Genomic DNA, 18,917 nt, shown 5'->3' on the forward strand with positions numbered 1-18,917 from the left:
TATATATATATGGGAAGTAAGTGCTTATGGGAGGCAACTATTCCTCACCAAAAAAGCCTGAGGGGAGAACACTATGAGACTTCATTCTTACAGAAAGGCTGCTGGCCCTGACCATGGTGCTAGGATGGGTCACTCAACAGAGCAGGGCTGTCCAGGCCACTTTTCTCCCAGCTGACAGCTCTGGGGTGATCTGAGCCTGAGCATGCTTGCGATAGACAACAGATCCCTTTCTCTGGCTAGTGACAGGGATTTACTGTCGGAAACAAGGCACAGTTTACATGAATCCCTCACCTATTGCCATCTAGTCGGCATGCCATTTAGTAACTCAGAAATAATGGCTGAAACTTGCTCCGAGAAGGGTAGGAGAACTCAGGCTAGAAGAGGTCCAGCCATCAGTCACTGGAGAACAGGCATGCCAGCGCCTCTCTGAGTCCCATTTTTCTCACCTCACCAATGATTGTATCTACTCTGCCTATTCTAAAGAGTTGTTAAGAAAACTACCTGAGATACTTACTGTCTGAGGACATACTCACTCTGAACAGGACTCAGGGGAATCTGAACTTCTTAGCACAGTGAAAGGAAACAAGACTAAAATACTAAGCTATATTTAAATAAGTTCACTATATTTAAAATATATATCCTTGATTCTCAAAGATGCTACAATCTAAATGAAAATAGAGATACAACTAAAAAAAGTATTTTGAGAAAAAAAAAACATTTTTTGAAAGGACTAGAGCTTTAAATTTGAAGCCTGGCATCTGGATTAAAAACATGCAGCAGCCCCCAAAAATTGAAAACAATAAACACCTTCCCATCTTACCTCTTCCTGCTCGAATTCAAAATGGCGTGGTAAGAGAGAAAGAAAAATTACATTTCCTGCTGAAAGGCTGGCCCCAATTAAAATTCTAAATGTCTCTTACACCGAGAGCACTGGTTTATTGGCAGATGATTAAGCCCTGGACCAATGCCACTCTGTTAGACCTGTATTAAAAACGTGGTTTATGTGGCACAGGTCAGATCAGTAAAGAGCTGTTAGCAGATGACAGGTTTGATTACCGCTGGCTGCAGGCAAGACGTATGGATCCCTGAGGAACAACAGCACCGGCTGGTGGGACAGTCTGCTAGAAAGGTCAAGAACAAGCATGTCAGCATCAGGGGACGACGGTAAACAGAAAACACTACAAACTAGCTTTGAGGGGATCAAACTGCTGTGTGGGGTTGTCTGATACTTAGGTATCTCACGTTGTATGGGGGGAACAGCGAACACAGAGGAACACACCAGCACTGTACTCATCTTCCAAGTGTTTCTTTGTGGAATCTGAGGCAGATATGCAATCTGTACAGCACAACATGGCTGAATATGATGATAAATAAAGCAGGGTTCCTATTAGATGACACAGTGTAGGGCTCCTGTCCCATCACTCCTTATTATAACTGGTTACTCTACAGCTCCTTGTCAAGCACTCACAATCTTATAACCTATTTTCAACAGAAGTTTTCAGGAAAACTTGACTTTTATCACCTTATCAGGGTAATTACATATTTAATAAAACTATTAGTCCTATTAATCTGTATGACTCCTTATTGGCTAATACTAGCTCTTACCTTGACTCCTCAGATTCTGTCTCATCAAAGGATCTAAAATTTTTGGAAAAGAAAAAGACTAGATAAGTAGAAGTCATGTTTATGCTAACAAAGGAAAAAATAGCTGATATTCTTACATCACTGAATTCAGAAACAAACAGACAAATGCAGTCATGGCTTCTGTGCTGAGCCTGAGCCACCATAGAGCTGGTGACTCATTCGAGGAATCTTAAGCCTGGAGGATTCTTGGATTTAATTTTCCCAAAGTTCACTGTAAAGTCCTAAGGTTTCAAGACTATTTGGGGGCTTGTATAATGAATAAAGACTTCACACACTATTATTTCTCACGTCTCTTCTGAAAATGCGGAACTAGATATGAGAAGCCTGACCACTCATAGATATATTCACACAGGCTTGAGCTGAGTGCATGACAACATAAAAGCAAGCATGCTGTCGGCTTCTGGCTCTGGGGTCAGGGGCATGGTTCTGGTGAGGAACAAGCCCATTGCTGGCTAGGGCTGAGCGGGACTCTGGCGCAATGAAGTATGATGGTGCTGCTCCTTCTGCAGGGGCTCTGGAGGCAGTGGGAAAGAGCAGGTAAAAGCCCTTTGCTGCCAGGACCTGGGAGTGGATGTACTCAGCAGGGATGCTGCTCACTGAGCAGAGGCCAGAGGAGCCCAGGCATGCACTTGACACTGGGCAAGGAGCACAGATCCTGCCGCATATTCTTCAGGGAAGCCTTTCCCTACTGTGTTGCTACCAGACCTCTGGCTCCTTGGTAGACGGGAGTGGGTCTGTAGCCCAGCAGCTAGAAATTTCTGGGAGAACAAAGGCTGGTACTCGAAGGCCTGGGCTCTGCCAACTGTGAGGTAGAAGATACTGGGAAAGGCACTGAATTTCTGTCTCTGTTTATTCAACTATTAAATAAGGGGAGTTGGAGAAAATCATCTCTAAGGTCACTTATAGCTTTATAAGTATACCAAAGGGATGTGGACCTGGCTTAAGTATATACAAATAAATAAGCAGTCCCCAAGCAAGACACCTAGATTCATAGTTGCCATCATGTAACTTCACTTATGCCAACAGCTCAACATAAAGGGTCATGTCCTGGGTCTAAATACAAACTCCTGAGTGCTGGCTATTTGGCCATAAGATGTGGACAAGAGCTTAAGAATTATTCTTCTCACTGCATGCAGCAGGTGAGCAAGTGCTATGCCAACCAAAGGCCAGGTGCGGCTGGCCCAGTCCTTATAGGTCACTCTGGAGTATTTGTTTTTAGACCAATCAGTTATTGGGAAGTAACTTAAAATACACACCCAATATGTAAACAACAATTCTTACCCACAACTTTCTGCCTTTGGTAGAGAAGGCAAGTGTCTCACATTTAGGAAATCAAGAAACAGTTTTGGAAGTTCTTCATTTTCTAAAATGACAGCCTGAGAAAGCAAAAAAACAGAATTAGAAACTGAAGGGAAGTGAGCCCAACAATCAATCAAAGAAACTATATCAAAAAGTCAGCACCGTCTATCAAAGGCCTCACCAGCACCGCTCCTCATGATCAGTCTAAGGAGTGGTCCCCAACTCACCCACCAGGAATTCAGGCTGAGCACAGGCTGTGAGCACCAGCACCCACTGCACTTACCTATCTCTATCTCTTCACTCGCCAACATTTATGAGCACTCCTACCCTTCAGACACAGAACAAAGGACAGCATAGCAGGGAACTACCTGGGCAAGGTGGCTGCCTTCATGGAGATTCTAATCTACAATATGTCAAAACCCAAATACGTTAATTTTATTTGCTAAGATCCATAAGTCAGATTTTTCTTGGTTATAAAATGGTTTGGTATACATGAATGTGTAATACTGTAAATAGTTTTGCTAACTGAAAGCTTTGATCAAAGCCCTCTACTATCACTTGTTTCAGTATTAGAATCAACTGACACTGTCCTTTGGACAGCTCCACTTAAAGGGTCAGTAACAACTTTACTGCTAAGTGTAAATCAGTGTATACGTTGAAAACAAATCTATAGTGTTCTTTCATTTAAAGAGCTCTGCTAGGGGGCCAGGGAGATAGCTCAGTGACATAAGCACATGCTTGGCAAGTGCAAGATCCTGAGTTCAATCCCTGGTACTGAAAAAAAACGTACTTTTTGGGCTGGTGAGATGGCTCAGTGGTCTAAAGCATCTACTTAGAATAAGCTAAGCAAAAGCACAGGGACCACGGTTCAATCCCCAGCACCACATGCCAGCCAGCCCCGCCCCCTGGTGGGCTGAACTGGCCACACACACACACAAAATAAATAAATTAAATAAATAAATAAATAATAAATAAAAATTTAAAAAAAAATAAAAAAAATAAAGAGCTCTGCTAAAGAGCTGGTGTAATGGGAGCACTCAGCACTCAGAGATCCAAATTATGCAATTACAAGCAGAAATCTGATGGAGAACTATAGGGTGCATTTTTATATCTACAGTTTTTAAAGAATCTGCCAGTGTTTGAACTGATTGTATATCACTACCTCCCTGTATTTCCTTCCCATTTTCCCCAAAGGCCCTGAGAGAAAGGCACCAAAGACTATACAACAATCTCTGAAATTAGTACAACTGTTCTCAGAGGTCCTTTTCTATAACATACTATGGGCCAGCCTCCCCCCTGCCTGCCCCAAGTACATGTTGTTTAAAGAACAAAAAGAACAATGAGAATTTATGGGGAAATATCACCCACACAGCTGCTCAGGAACAGCTACATGAGTTAATGTATAAGATAACATAACAAATGAGAAAAGGCAGGTCAAATCTGTGGGTACATGAGTCTACAGAGTATCTTGTTTGGGGCTGTAATTTACATATTGAGGTGCCCCATTCCTCGTAAGGTTTTGGATCCCTGCTACACCGTCCAGAACAGACACACGGTGAGAGGGACACACATGCTGCAGTGCTGCCTGTGAGCTCTGTGAGGCACTAGTACCCAGCCCTCCTGCAGCTCTACACCTGGAGAACCAGAGCTGTCTGGGGCTGCAACTGTTCTCACAAGGCCCACTGTACTGCACAGGGGTAGAGAACGCAGCAAAGGTAACTGGGATCCTGCTGCACTTGTTCAATATTACTAGACATCTATCAGGCACTGGGCTGTGGCAGTAGACACTGGATCCAGGGGAGCATGGGCTGGTGGGAAGCCTGCTGATAAACGGCAAGCACAGGTGCAACGACTTAACCTCTGCTTAGAGGACAGCGATACAAAACCAAAATTCTGCACCATTCTCTGAATGTTTTCTCATCCATCCATCCACCCATCCATCCATTCACCCACATTACATAATATTTATTTCCCTAGTTATAAAAATAGAAAAATGAAAAGTTCAGTAAAAATCCTTTTGCCTATAGACACAATTTTGTTACTATTTCAGTAAATTTTCCCCAAATCATTTTCATCTCCATTTAAATTTACTCATCTAAGGGACTTTTTTATGGGCGCCCAGAGATTATTATTTCAATGTCTACAACACAGAAGTTCTAAGAATCATGACACACATAAATCTCCAAGATGTTCCTATATGTCTGCTTAAGAAGACAATACAATACCTATTAGAATTAAAAAATAAAACAACCTGAATGTATTTTGGAGCTGTTCAACCAGGCAACAGTTTTATCTATATAAGTGGTGACTTTCAGATTTGAAAACAGAATGGGGAAGGGTGCAACATTCTTATCTCCACCCCCACCTTTTTGAAATAAATTAAATCAATAACAAGTGTGGGACACTTTTAATGACCCGAACTACTTAATTTCCAGGATCTTTAGACATGTCATCCATCACTGCAGTATGGAGGGAGACATCTCTTGAGTGTTCAGGGGGTTACTTTGGTTTTATTAATGCAAGATTTAGGGAATTTTAACAAGGTGAATTGTTTATTTGCCTTGACAGATTGGCTTACAATGCACTGGCTACATCTACAGCATGATCATTAATGACAAAAGACAGGCAAAAAGCTGTTTACACTGCAACAGAGGCATGAGAATTAATCCTGCTCAGCCTCTGCAGAGTTCTCCAAACAGATGATCACATTGTTTTAGGTAAGATATGCTGGCAAAAACGTATATAGAAAGCACCTCCAGAAGCTTGTATTTATTTTTGTTTCCTGAATATTTTCAATTAATAATTTCCAGAAAACAATGACCAAAATGTTCTTTAGGATTTGCAGTTAGAAGAAAGGTAGTGCTGGGGGTTGGCTGCTTAAGCGTTCAGGTATGTGGGCAGGAATGTTTCCTAAGCTCTATTATTTGAGTATGAAAAGAATGTGTAGTTAAGTGCAAACAGAGATGAAGGGTAGTACAGCAGAATTCACCTAATTTAATGTAATCTGTACAAGTGAACAACTATCACTAGCATAGAGATGTAAAGAAGAATGAAATTACTTCCCGTCTTCAGGTTGTAAGTGTGTGCGCTCACTCTGGAGAGACGATGCAGTGAAGAGGGGCTGGGCTCTGTTCCACTTACATTTTCCAATGCTTTTGAAAAGCTGTTGCTCAGGATGAACGACCCCTCCTGCAAGCTGCAGCCTACCTCATTTCATATACTTAGGACCCTGTCTGATTTAAATCACTCAATTTTATTCCAAAGATAATTCTAAATTTTTAGTAGATCACATTTTTGTACGTCAAATCATCTGTCTCCATGGCTTCAGACTGTTTATTTCTTACAAATCTTCAATGTTTCATCATTTCCATTCTATAGATACATAGTGTGGTACGCATCAAGTACATGAGCATCTGAGCAAGATCTGGGTTCAGATCCCTTCCTTTAGTGTCGCTGTGAAGATTCAATAAAATGCTTCCATGAGTCTGGTACATACAACAATGAACACTGAAGAGATACTAATGATCTTTCCTTTGTGTATTTTGGTCATATCAATTTCCAGAAAGCTGTTCTGTCCACATTGGAAGTTTGGATCATTGTCCATCTGGTGAATAGAGCTTCTTCTTTTTTATTTTTTTATGTATTTGGTACAGGGTCTTACAACGCAGTTTGGACTCATAGTGATCCTCCTGTTTTCAGCCTCCCCAGTGCTGGGATTACAGGCGTGCACCCCCATGCCCAGACTCAGTGGCTGGCTCAGTGTGCCCAAGGGCGGGGACCGGCACAGAAAGTGGTGCTGGAGGGGGGCCGGGGAGATGGCTCAGTGCAATGAGCGCTTCCATGGCAAGTGCAAGGGCCTGAGTTCAATCCCCAGTTCCGAAAAAAAAAAAAGAAAGAAAGAAAGAAAGAAAGAAAGAAAGAAAGAAAGAAAGAAAGAAAGAAAGAAAGTGGTGCTGGGGATTCAACCCCAGTCTCTGTGCTTACCTAAGCAGGTGCTTAGTCCGCTGAGCTATCTTGCCAGCCCAAACAGAGCTTCTGAACACCTGACTCATGGATTCTTTTGAAAACTGAGAAAAAGCTGAATATCTTGCTTGCTGAAAACTACCCACAAATACAAAATTGTGCAGATGCAGGAGGTCTTCAGAGCCTGATGGCCAGGTGAAAGGCACCTGCATTAGGTCAGCTGTGGCAGACACACCGCCAGGCACACTTTCTTGGCAGGAACCTAGGCTTCTCTGCACGCCCACTCCCTGGAGGACACCCCAGCCCTCCCGTTTGCTTTCCACCTCTCTGTCAATTAAAATCCTGCTGAAGTGTGTGCTGTCTTGCTATTAGAATTCATGAATGCTTTCAGTGCTGGGCTGAGGCTGAAAACACTTGCTTGGCAGTGAGACTACAAAGAAAAAGGCTTATTTCCTAATGAAACCAAAAATATTGTTTTACTAGTTCTAGAAAGTAGTTCATACTTACAGCTCCTGTGCCTTCTACCTCAAAAACATAACATTTAGTGGTGTGGAAGGTTTCCAAACTTGACAGAACATGGAAAATACGGCTCTGAGCTCTCTTCCTGCTAGATAAGAGTGCAGCTATGAAGACTGGCAGGCCACATCTCCAGGTGAGGGTATGAACGGCGGGGGTGGGGGGCGGCAGGTCTAATTCATCACCTAGGAGCTGGTGATAGTGTTCCACCCGCTGCCACTCCTCCCATTCCTAGAGGCAAGTAGGCATGCAAGGCCTGGCAACAATCTATGCAGTAAGATATCAGAATTTAGAATGAAAGTGACAAGTTAGAGAAAAGCTAGAAATAAGTTCTATTACATTTCACAGGTATAAGCACTGAGTAAAATACCAGAAGAGGCAGAGTTAATTACCCAGATGCAAGACAGCATCTATTTACTCACAAGCTGGAGGTCAGCAAGAAGTGCTGCTTCCACCAGGTGTCAAATAAATGTTGCCATTGTGCTCCTGGTACACTTGACACTGGATCATCAAATCCCCAAAGAAAAAGAAGTGGGAGTAAATGTGGGAAGAGGTCTAGGCAAGCAATGAAAATAAGTAAAAGACTTCAGTTCCCATAAAAAAGAACACACAATAGCGGGTGCCAAGCATAGAATAAGGCAGTCAAGGGCCAGAGGAAGAACGTTTAAGTTAACTCAGTGCTCTTCTAGAGAGCAGTCGCTGGACACCCAGCCTGTTCAAAGCTGCTGACACAAGGAGAAAGCAGCAGGGATGAATTCTACCTCTAACTGAAGCTGTGCAAGAAGAGCCATATGGGAAGAAGGGGCAGCGAGGAGCACTGGAATAACTCGGGGGAGGTTTTAATAGTCAACAGAAAAATGCACTAAACAAATTTCCAGCCAGGTTATCACTTAGAAATACATTAGAAAAAAATCTTATTATTATTATGGCATAAGAAAGATGTCAAATTAAAGAACTGTAACACATGTGTGATATGCGACGTGACTGACTGGCTACATCTGATTCCAAGTAAATATTAAAACTGGACAATTGAGTGAGGTTTAGAAGCAAAAACAATTTTTTTTAATTTCTAGTATTACTTTCCTATGAACACATGACTTTCTTTAAAGTAGACTAGATATTCCTTCACAAATACCACTCTAAAAGATAAATGGAAGACAAATCTCATACTGCAAAAGTATTTACAAAAAATTGCCTGAATAGAGGAGAAAAACAACATCACGCTACCCGCGGCTCCTGCAAGCTCAGTGTTTACTCTCAGAGAAATGTCTTTTTTATTGAAAAGGTGCAATTATCATCATGTAACACAAATCACAAAATCCCGATTTTTCTACCTTATCAGCTTCATAAAATCATGTTCCCAAAGGAGACCATTGATTACTAGCACATGTTCTTTTTGTGACATCCCAAATACTTAATTGTCAGTTATCTTTTCTTCTTCAGTAAGGAAAATGTAGTCACAAAATTACAGAGGGACTTGTTCCACCTTAACCTTCTAGAGGTGCCATCATGCAGTGGAAAACACTGGTAAAATATCACAGGATAACGCTCTCCGACAAGGGAGACATATAAACACTGTAATGATTTCCCATGAGTTTCCATTTTAGAAAATTGTCACTAAGGCGAACATAAACGGTGACACATCTCCACCGAGGACATGGGGAAATCGAACGCTGGCATTCTAGTTAGGCCCAAATCTACCCCGCAGCCAATTATAACAGGAACGGTACATCTTGTTGAAAACTTAGACAAGACCACTTTGCTAACCTTCCAGCATCACTGCACAAAGCCGTATTGTTTTCACCAATTTGATCCTTTTATTCTTTTCAACACACACACACACACACACACACACACACACATTTCCATTGTCTATCAAGGTTGCTATAAACTGTCAAGACCTCTGTGTCTCAAAGGCCAAGCCACTGAACTAAGCCAGGAGGTTTCCAGGAGTCCTTGAGCCCTTTCCTGGGTCTATCTAGTTTGCTTTGAAATGTCTGATTTCTGGGGTGACAAAGTTCACCATGACAGTTTTTCCTCTCTTTACCAGGAAAGATGCTTCACACAGTACCAGCAGAGGTGCTCGGAACAGGGAGGGAGAAAAATCAATACCTCCTTGCTGCAGTAAGTGGGCTGCAGTGTCACCGTCCTCAGGGACTCAAACCTACAAGCTCACAGGGACTGTGTAGTCCTCAGTTTTCCATTTACCCCTTCCCAGTGCGTGACCGCAACTTTGCAAAATGAACCAGGAAGGTTAGCAAAGAATTCAGCCACACACAAAAAGTTCAGCCAATACACACATCTAAGAAGGAGTAGCCCAATCTAAAGAATAAGAATCAGATGTGCTTCTGAAGAGCTCACTGTACGACTATGTCACCTTCTCATGTGTGACACCTTCCCAACATGCGTCCACTTTGTGTCACAGTAAAAACTACACTATTGGTGAAATTCAAACAGACACCTGCTAAGGTTTCACAGGGCTTTTGCAGATGGTATCGCAAGAAACTCAAGGACCTGTACTATATGCTGTGTCTATTTAAAGAGCAAAGAACCTGTGCAAAGAAATAATATAATTTGGCTGAAAAATAAAAGAGGAATATCATTTTTGAAAATGTGGTTAAAAAGACAAAGTTAAGTGCAGAACAGTAGAAACTGGAAAATCAATTATCTTTTGAGTTATTTTAATATCAAAGCCTATACTCTGTTTCTGGCTGATCTATTCACATAAAAATGTTAGTCTTTCTCAAGTGCAAGCCCAGTGACAAGGACATGACGCTTAGCTAAAGAAACATGGCCCTGCCCTCCCTGCGTTTGACATCTGGTGGTGTTCAAATAATCACAGTAAGTGAATACAACTACAAAGTGAGTTACCATGCTGACGGGAAGTGGTTTCCTTGGTCATTCGTAACAAAGCACGTTTGTTAACCTGTGGGATGAAAGAAAGCCTCCCTGAGAGAGCGACCCTCAACTCTGGACCCTTGGATTCTCTACTGGCCCTCAAATTGGACTGGGTGAGCTAATGAGGGTAAAGAATGGGATGCTCCAAACACAAAGCACAGCTTGTGCAAAGGTATGTGGAAGGGAGGAGAACAATGCTGGGAAAACAGAAAAGTAGTCAAAGAAAATACTGAAGCTAAGCAATGAAGTGGAAGAAGCCTTCTTCTCAGTGGAGAAGCTGAGAGGGGGTGGGTGCCTGGGTCAGAAGGAGAAGTGTTTGTTTCTTCTCCACAGGAGGAGTGGGAGACCTTGAACTGTCCTGTGTGGATGCACAGTGGCCCGGGCATCTAGGTGTATGGGACAGGATCTGATTTGTATTCTGACTGCACCTGGAGCAGCAGCAGCAGCAGTCCTCAGAGCCAACAGACACATGTTAGGTCCTCCTCCTGGCTGGCTCCAAAGACTTCTAAATTGATCCACTGAGTTAATGCTAATGATCACATTTTTCATTGCATACTTGGTTTCTTTTCAAATCCTGGATTTTTTCTTTGTTTCTTGTTCTTTTCTTTTTATCTCCTATTATTTTAAATGTGTTTTGGTTTTTATTAAATTGTTCTTTTTATTTGCAGGTCTTGGATTCTGATAACTTTTATTTTCCTTCCTGTTTTGTAGTCTTGGTCCATGTGCTCCTGTTCAGCAGGGATCCATCCACAGAAACCTACTCTAGGCCAACTTCAAGGCCAGTCCTTCCTGAAAGATTTTACTTCTGTTTCTAAGAAGCAGATCTTTGGATCCTACAGACATACTCAACTTTGGATGACTACATTATTTTTCTGGACTGCAGCTTCTGCAGTCATGTAGGTACTGAAGTCATAAGCTTTAAATTCTTAGGAAACATCTGTATGAAGCACTGGGAAAGCATTCATTCTCAATTTCATACCCAGTGGCTCAGTGGAGAATTAAGCAGTCATTCATTGTGTTTCAGGAAAAAAAAAATCAGCACTTATTTGTTTACACTTATTTGTTTAGCATGTTAAAGAGTTAGTAACTGGCAGTAATTCCCATCTATTCAAAAAACATTACTTGAAACAGTCTATTTTATCCTAGTTCACCCAGAGGCAAACTGAGTGAGGGTGTACACTATGACTAGAAATGCTCTTCCTACCTCTTCCAACCTGGTCTATTATGACTCATCCTCCAAGTTTCAGCTATGTGTTACCATCTTTGGAAACTTTCCTCAAAATCTCAGCTTGGGCTAAATTATCTTTTATTATAAATGGAATTGTTTTACATGATTAACATTGGGTTGAATCATTAACTTTCAACAATTTTAAGCTACCAACGGCGATTCTGTGTGGTTTATAATATTGAGTGTCTACCCTGTGCCAGACTTCTTAACAGATTTAATGCTGTGAGCCATTATGGTTATTCAGAATCTAGTAGGAGACTGTGTGGTTCAGAAAGGCTGAACAACCTGTGCAAAGCTCCAGAGGTAAAGCGACAGTCTCAGGCGGAACCTGGGCCTCTTGTACTCAGATGTGTATTTTGATCCACTGACTCATCTGTTCATTTCCCAAGTACTTGCTAGTATTTCTGTACCTACAGCAATGCTATTCCACAAATTTAGTCCTTTTCTTATTGATTTTTCTTGGAACCTTTTACCTTTCCCAGTACATATTTTTCTATTATAGTTGTAAACTTAATTTATTGCACAGATAAATTTAAGGAAGCCAGTGAAATCAGCTATTTTAAAATTCATTCCTAGTTTTCCTTGGATTTTAAGTTTATTTTAACATCTGAACTAATACTTACAAGTATATAAAGGCAATAATCTTTTTTATATTAAAAAATTGAAAATTAAACTAAAGGACTGAGTTAAAATCTGTTAAGACAACTTCTGATCAGCTCAAACTTTTCAACAAATGGCAGCATAAAACTATTTAGTCACAGTTTGGGGTTGGGACTGCAGATCAACGGCAGAACATGAGCTTAGTGTATGTGAGCCCCTGGCTTGTGATCCCCAGCACTGCAAATTTATTTATTTATTTATTTATTTATTTATTTATTTATTTATTTGTGTGTGGCCAGCTCAGCCCACCAGGAGTTGAGGCTGGCTGGCATGTGGTGCTGGGGGATTGAACTTGTCCCTGTGCTTTGTTAAGCTTGTTCTAAGTAGGTGCTTTAGACAACTGAGCCATCTCACCAGCCCCTGCAAATTTATTTTTTAAAAGTCATATATTATACATATTTGATGTGTTTAAATTACTTATATGTTAAATAAAAATGTGTCTCCACTATACATTATAGATAACATCAGAATTTAAAAGATATTTTCTTGATGATTCAATAGTACAATCAATTATAAGTTAGCTATTTACCTACCTGTAGGTCAAAACTAAGGTCAGGGGAGTAATGCATTTGAATAAAACTGTGTTACAAAACAAACTAAAGCTGATTTAGTGGTTCAAATTATGTGGAAAGGCACTAATTTAAATACAAATTATAGAATATGTTTATGGAAGTGTTGTCATTACTTTACAGAAGAAATAGTAATTATGAAAAAAAAATGTTACCAAGGCAAAAAAGAAGAAGAAGAAGAAGAAGAAGAAGAAGAAGAAGAAGAAGAAGAAGAAGAAGAAGAAGAAGAAGAAGAAGAAGAAGAAGAAGAAATAGTAATCACAACTAGGTTTGTAAGGTGCCTGTAAGTCATCTCAGGAGATAGGATTTTAATGGAAGATTTACAATTAGCATGACCCATGCATGTTGGTGATTTAATGTTCTTAAAATGCTTGAAAACAATTTTCCCTCTCAAGTCTCTAACCCATTCTTCAGCTACCTGGTTGATTGCCCTGGCTGGTCTGCCACTCTCTTCCTTTCTGTGCTGTACATGGTGACCCAGCTTCCGCACAAAAGGTCAGCTTTCCAAGGTCTACGCACCCCTACTGCACTGTGGTGAAGACACAGTCCATTGGGCTAACACTTAAATGAAGACTTCCAACAGCATTTCTTATTGTCCAGGCATAAACTCTGCATCCAGCCACCTGTATGAACGCTACAGTAAGTCATACAATTAATGTTTTACAAGAGCTTAAGAATATAGATGAACAAAGTTCACTAGTGGGAAGACAGTAGCAAACGCTAAGTTGTGTGACAGGACGTGTAGCAATATGAAGAATGAGAAGTGGCCCTTGTTGTGAGCTGCCTTACAGGCCTGAAATAAAACCATCTATGCATGTCGCCTTCTTGTTACAATAAAATTGCAGTCAATGAAATCGTTCATAAGTTAACAGGGAACAACATCAAAGGAAACAGAATCTAACTGCAGAACACTGAGAAATTAGGCTTGTGCATATGGCTGGTGCTGACTACACTGTAAGTCAAAGAACCTGTTCTTTGAGTTCTCCGGAAAACATTCCAGCTCTTCTCCCAAACTGAGTGCTGAAATAAATCCTCCCCTGACTTGGAGCTACACTACAGATGCTTATTCAGTGATCTATCCCAACAATGAGCAAGGAAGGGTCTTTTCCAGGGAGATGTACAGATTTTACCAGCCTTTTCCCACCAGGCTCAGCTATCCCCAGAAAGCAAGCATGGGATAGGCACACGAAAACCTACTCTGTTGAGCAGGCACCCTGAGCCTCTGCCTGCTGCCTGCCCTGGAGCCTGGGCACAGGCCGACCACACACTCATTATCCATGCTCCCTTTCCTCCTTGTTAGCAGTACACTGATTCTGTTGGAGGATGTGGCAAGTTTTCAGCCTGAAACAAACAATAATAACAAAATCATGAAAATAATCCCTTTCTCCCAACCCTTCTCAGTTCCTTCTGCATAGACACAGATCCGGCCAGTAAGATGTCAGGGTATTACTCATAAGAAAGAGCTACCAGCTCCCTCAGAGTGAGTGGCCAGGCTTCAGGGCTGACTCTGACTTTTCCTCCCTCCTGCTTCCTGCAGCATGGGCACCATCTTTCAGACCAGCTACCATGAGGGCACAGGGATACAGCTTAGTGGCACAGTGCCTGCCTGGCAAGTGCATGATCCCGAGTGTGATTCCCAGCACCAAAACAAGAAAAAGAAAAAAAGAATTATACAGCTACCATGAGTAAGAGGACAAAGGAATTAAATTTTCTAATCCCTTCCTAGCTTGAATCAGTAACTCAAGCCTACAATTACTTCTTGCTATACTTCCCAACACTTGAAAGATAAAGTTTAATTTTAGTGAAGTTCTTTTGGGAGGGATATTGTTATGTGTGGTAAAACATAAGCCCCTACAGATACAAAACTCTAGTTCTGCAAATTGTGACATTCTACTTTGGTCCACTGAGCAAAACACTTTGGGTGGGGTCAGGGGGACAGGAAAAATATGATATTGTTTTATTTCTATTTCTTTATTAGTGGTAGTAGTAGTATTTTAGGACAGGGTCTACAGGGTTTACAGGGTTTTACTACATAGATCCAACTCACAGTGATTCTCCTGTTTTTAGCTTCCCAAGTGCTGGGATTAGAGGTGCACACCAGCATGCCTAGTCTTAATCACCGTCTCAGTGCCCCCCCAGGACGGGGCCAGCACAGCATGCAGGGGATCGAACCCTGGTTGCTGAGTCTGCCTAAGTAGCCTCTTTAGTATGCTAAGCTATCTGGCCAACCCTGATATTCTGTTTTAAATGTACTATCTTAGTTCTGAGTAGACTATTTTGGGAAAAAAAGAAAAAACTCAACTTCAATATTACTTTTAACTTATTACTTTAAGAAGGCCATAACATATGAAAGACGAAAAAATAATTAGATTCATAATACCTTGTGCCATTATAAAAGCAAGACAAAAAATAAATAAAAAGCAAGACGAGAACCAATATATGGGAAACGAGTATGCCTATCTTAGCAGGTGCCAGAAACACCTATTACTAGACCACAAAGGAATCAAACTTACGGTTAATGAGATGAGACTAAAAAAGAAAAATACAAGCTGATTATCTAGAGAAATGTCCTCCCCAAACTGGGTCTTTTAAATACATCATACATAGTATCTCTATGGAAATGGAGTGTTTCGTTAAACTTATTTTATAAACAGCTATTCAAATCATAGTATAATAAGCCATAGGGGATAATTTAGCATTGGCTGGTGCAAGAGAACACAATTCTACTTTAATAGGTCTTTTTAATCATAAATTTTATGATCTTTTAATAGCTTTCTATAAAGAGCAATTAAAGGGAACTAGCACAGATTTACAAGAATATTCTAGCAAGTTGAAATGACTATATATATATATATATATATATATCTTGAAGATCTTAGAAAAGTTTGAGGAAGAAACAAATTTATTTTTAAAAGTGAAAAGGAAGAACTAGCAGCACTAGGAGTAGTCTCTGGGGTCTCAAGGTGACATTTCAGGGTTACTTTTTCTTCCTTGCTCAAGGCTGTCCCTGGGTAGAGCTGCTGAGGACCAGCATCATCCTGGTGGTGCAGAGGTTCAGGAGACCCACAAGGGACACCAATACCATGGACAGAGGAGCACCCCAAACCCTGAAGCCCTGCTTAACTGGCCACTGGCCCCCTCAGGCAGCCATACAAGCTTCTCCAGGGAACAACTACTCAGGCACTCATACCAGCCGGTGCCAATACCTGGTGCACCCAACAGACTGTTCTCCATTTCCTGCCAACACATTTCTCTAGCATGTCCTCCCAAGGTTCAGCTGGGTGTGATCCCTCTGGGACAGCCAATGATTATGTAAAACTGTGTTCACTGTTTCATAGTTACTGAGGGGTAAAAGGTAGTTTTGGCTTACAAGAACTGTGTGAATTGCATGTGCTTGCTAACATTTAAGTTGTTTATAATTCACTGTAGGCTTGCTTGTGCCTCTCTGTTTCAATTTCCTCACCTGTAAATAAGGTCAATAACAGCATCTATCACAGAGGTGAAATGAAACTCATGCCTATCAACTTGCTACCGTGCCTGGTACACAGTCATAATCTAATGTCTGGGACACCTGACATAGCTATCATCATTATTATCATGAGATGAACAAAATAATCAACTATAGAAGCCAGATAATTTTAATACCTTATATAAAAAGGAACTTTTTTAATGCTTTTACTTATTATTAATTTCTCTTTTAGAAACTTGTATTTTGGGGCCAGACAAATAGCTCAGCAGAGTAAGGTGCCTGCAAGCAGGTGCAGGGGCTAAGGGTTTGATCCCTGGGCCTGCTGTGTAGGTCCTGCCTCCAGGGTGCACTGAAACACCAATTGAGACTGGGTGTGGTGGCGTGCACCTGTAATCCCAGCTCCTGGGAGGCTGCAAACAGGAGAATCACTGTGAGTCTGATTTAATAGTGAGACCCTGAACACCCTGTAGACCCTTCCCTAAAATAAAAAAAAGCTTGTGTTTATATGTAATCCAACTATACTGTGGCTTCCTGGCCCCTTCATGAATGTACACTGACCCAAGAAAGTATCTACTCTATTGACTTCTTTTCTTATACAGAACCCATTCAGAGTGATCTTCAAAGCACTGTTTTTGCAGCCAACAGCAACCCAGGTCAGACCTAGCTTTGCTTCCCAAACTCCCTGTGTGCTGTTGCTGTCCATTAGCTCTCAGGGAGACCTGTAGCCCACTACCCCGTGTCCTTGCTTCCCTTGCCGGCTCTTCCTTTCCAGTAGCTTAGATTCCCGGATCTGCTGTCAGATGACTCCCCAGAAACATCTCCATTGCTATCACCTTTTCGTCTGCTGCCCTTGAACAGCCATGTTGTGCTGCATCCCAGCAATCTCTTATCTGCATCTCAAGCCAAGCTGCTGAATACTGTGAAAAAACACTCAATATGAACACAACTACAATGATTTCATCTTCTATTTCTGTGGGTTTTGTCCACTCAACCCTACCCCTAAGAGGGCAGCACTGAGCGCCTCAGACTTAGAAATATGTAATTACATCACCACCTCATTTCACACAAATCTCCAATTCAAAATGTCCAAACAGAACACTATTTTCTTAAACAAGAAAAGTCTTCCACTTTATCTCCCATCACCTTCCCAGAGCACCAAACGCTAGCACCAACCATCTGCCCAGCCCAAACCCTCAGAGCCAGTCTCTCACCTGGAAAGCTACTCCTGGCCCACTGGGGAAGCTGCTGCCGCAGTGCTCCCAAGTCTGGCCACTACTGCCCCCCTTGCATCCACAACCTCGTGACACCATTCCCCACCTCTGTCCCACATAGTTAAGGCTCCTCTCTCCTGAGTCTCAGCCTAATGCTGCATCCCAGGTGCCTCTCCTGGTCTCCCAAACTCAAGCACTCTCACACTGATAACCCTTTTCTTTTGCCTTTTTTATTTCCTTTGTGGAACTAGCAATTATTTCACTACACATTTCCTTGGGTTTTGTTCACTCAAGTCCAGCTCCAAGGGGATGGGACTGGGTGTGCCTTGCCCACCATAGCTTCCCTGCATCCCAGATACAGGGCAGATGTGTGTGGGTTCTTCCAAACACAGAGGCAATGAACGCAACAGTAGGAGGCACACCCACAAGGAGAGATGTTATAGCTGAGCCTCCTGATGTACTGGTCTGCTTTGGAAGCCAACAAGTACCACCACAGCGTGTGCTCAACCAAAAGCAGTAGGAGGCCCAATTCACAGGAGTGCCTGCATGAGGATATAGACAGGTGTGAGAAGGATTTCTTTAAAAAAAAAAAAAATCACAAAATCTAATTCCTGAAGAATGTCTTATGGCTTGCTGAGTGGCTTCTCAAATGCGGGGTCACTCAAACCTCAAGACTACTGTGAGTTAGATAAGTTTCAGAGCTTTTTATGGATGAGAAAATGGATTTGGCAATGTTCACTGACTTCCCATCTTACCATCTTAATAAAGGGAGATCAAGGATCCGGGTCTGTACTCTCTTAGAGAGCCTTCACTCACCATCTTCTGGTTCTTCAGCTGCTTCCCCGTTCCTCTCTGGCCAGAGGTAGGCCCACAGACTCTCCTGCACAGCCACAGTTATGTAAGCAGAATCAACCAACAAGGACTGAGATAAAAAAAAAAAACAAAACCAGGGCCACAAGACTTCTTTCTTTCTTTTTTTTTTTTGGTGGAACTGGGGATTGAACTCAGACCCTTGCACTTGCCAGGGAAGCGCTTATCCCACTGAGCCATCTTCCCGGCCCTTATAAGGTTGTTTTTTTTTTTTTTTTTTTTTTTTTTTTTTTTTTTTTTCTCCGAATGCCCTCAGGGGTGGTTTGGCTGGCTAGAGTGTTGTGGGGATGGAACTACAGCAATCTGAGGCTGACAGCTTTGTGGAAGCAGCCACTTAAACAACTGAGCTAAGGCCAGGCCCCTCACAAGACTTCTTTCTATGCCTTGTAACTCACCATCAAAACAAGTCACTGCTTGCTTAAATAGTGGGAAAAACAAATCAAACCAGACAGAACAGCAACGTTGTCACTGGTGTCAGGACTACCCTACACCAATGAGTCCCTTTTGGGCCTCCTCACTAAATTCTCTGCAATCTGAATTTCAGGATAAGATGGGAAACTAGAAACAGCCTCGTTCAGTACTTTTTTTTT

General features: G+C 41.7%; 1 protein-coding gene across 2 annotated transcripts in view; it reads right to left on the reverse strand.

Moving 5' to 3' along the window:
* Nucleotides 1-18,917, reverse strand: part of Snx24 (sorting nexin 24) — a 244,407-nt gene that overhangs the window by 5,207 nt on the left and 220,283 nt on the right. Inside the window, exons 4-6 of one of the 2 annotated variants that reach the window (XM_023715385.1) lie at nt 2,926-3,020; nt 1,606-1,638; nt 1,057-1,118 (exon numbers count right to left, since the gene is read on the reverse strand). In XM_023715385.1, coding sequence (XP_023571153.1) covers nt 1,057-1,118; nt 1,606-1,638; nt 2,926-3,020 — 190 coding nt within the window. Of the gene's footprint in view, nt 1-1,056; nt 1,122-1,605; nt 1,639-2,925; nt 3,021-18,917 lie in introns of both variants that reach the window. The other variant, XM_004631334.2, reaches the window with a different exon arrangement.

Source organism: Octodon degus, unplaced genomic scaffold, assembly GCF_000260255.1.
Source record: "Octodon degus isolate 3935 unplaced genomic scaffold, OctDeg1.0 scaffold00040, whole genome shotgun sequence".
NCBI classification, from domain to species: Eukaryota; Metazoa; Chordata; class Mammalia; order Rodentia; family Octodontidae; genus Octodon; species Octodon degus.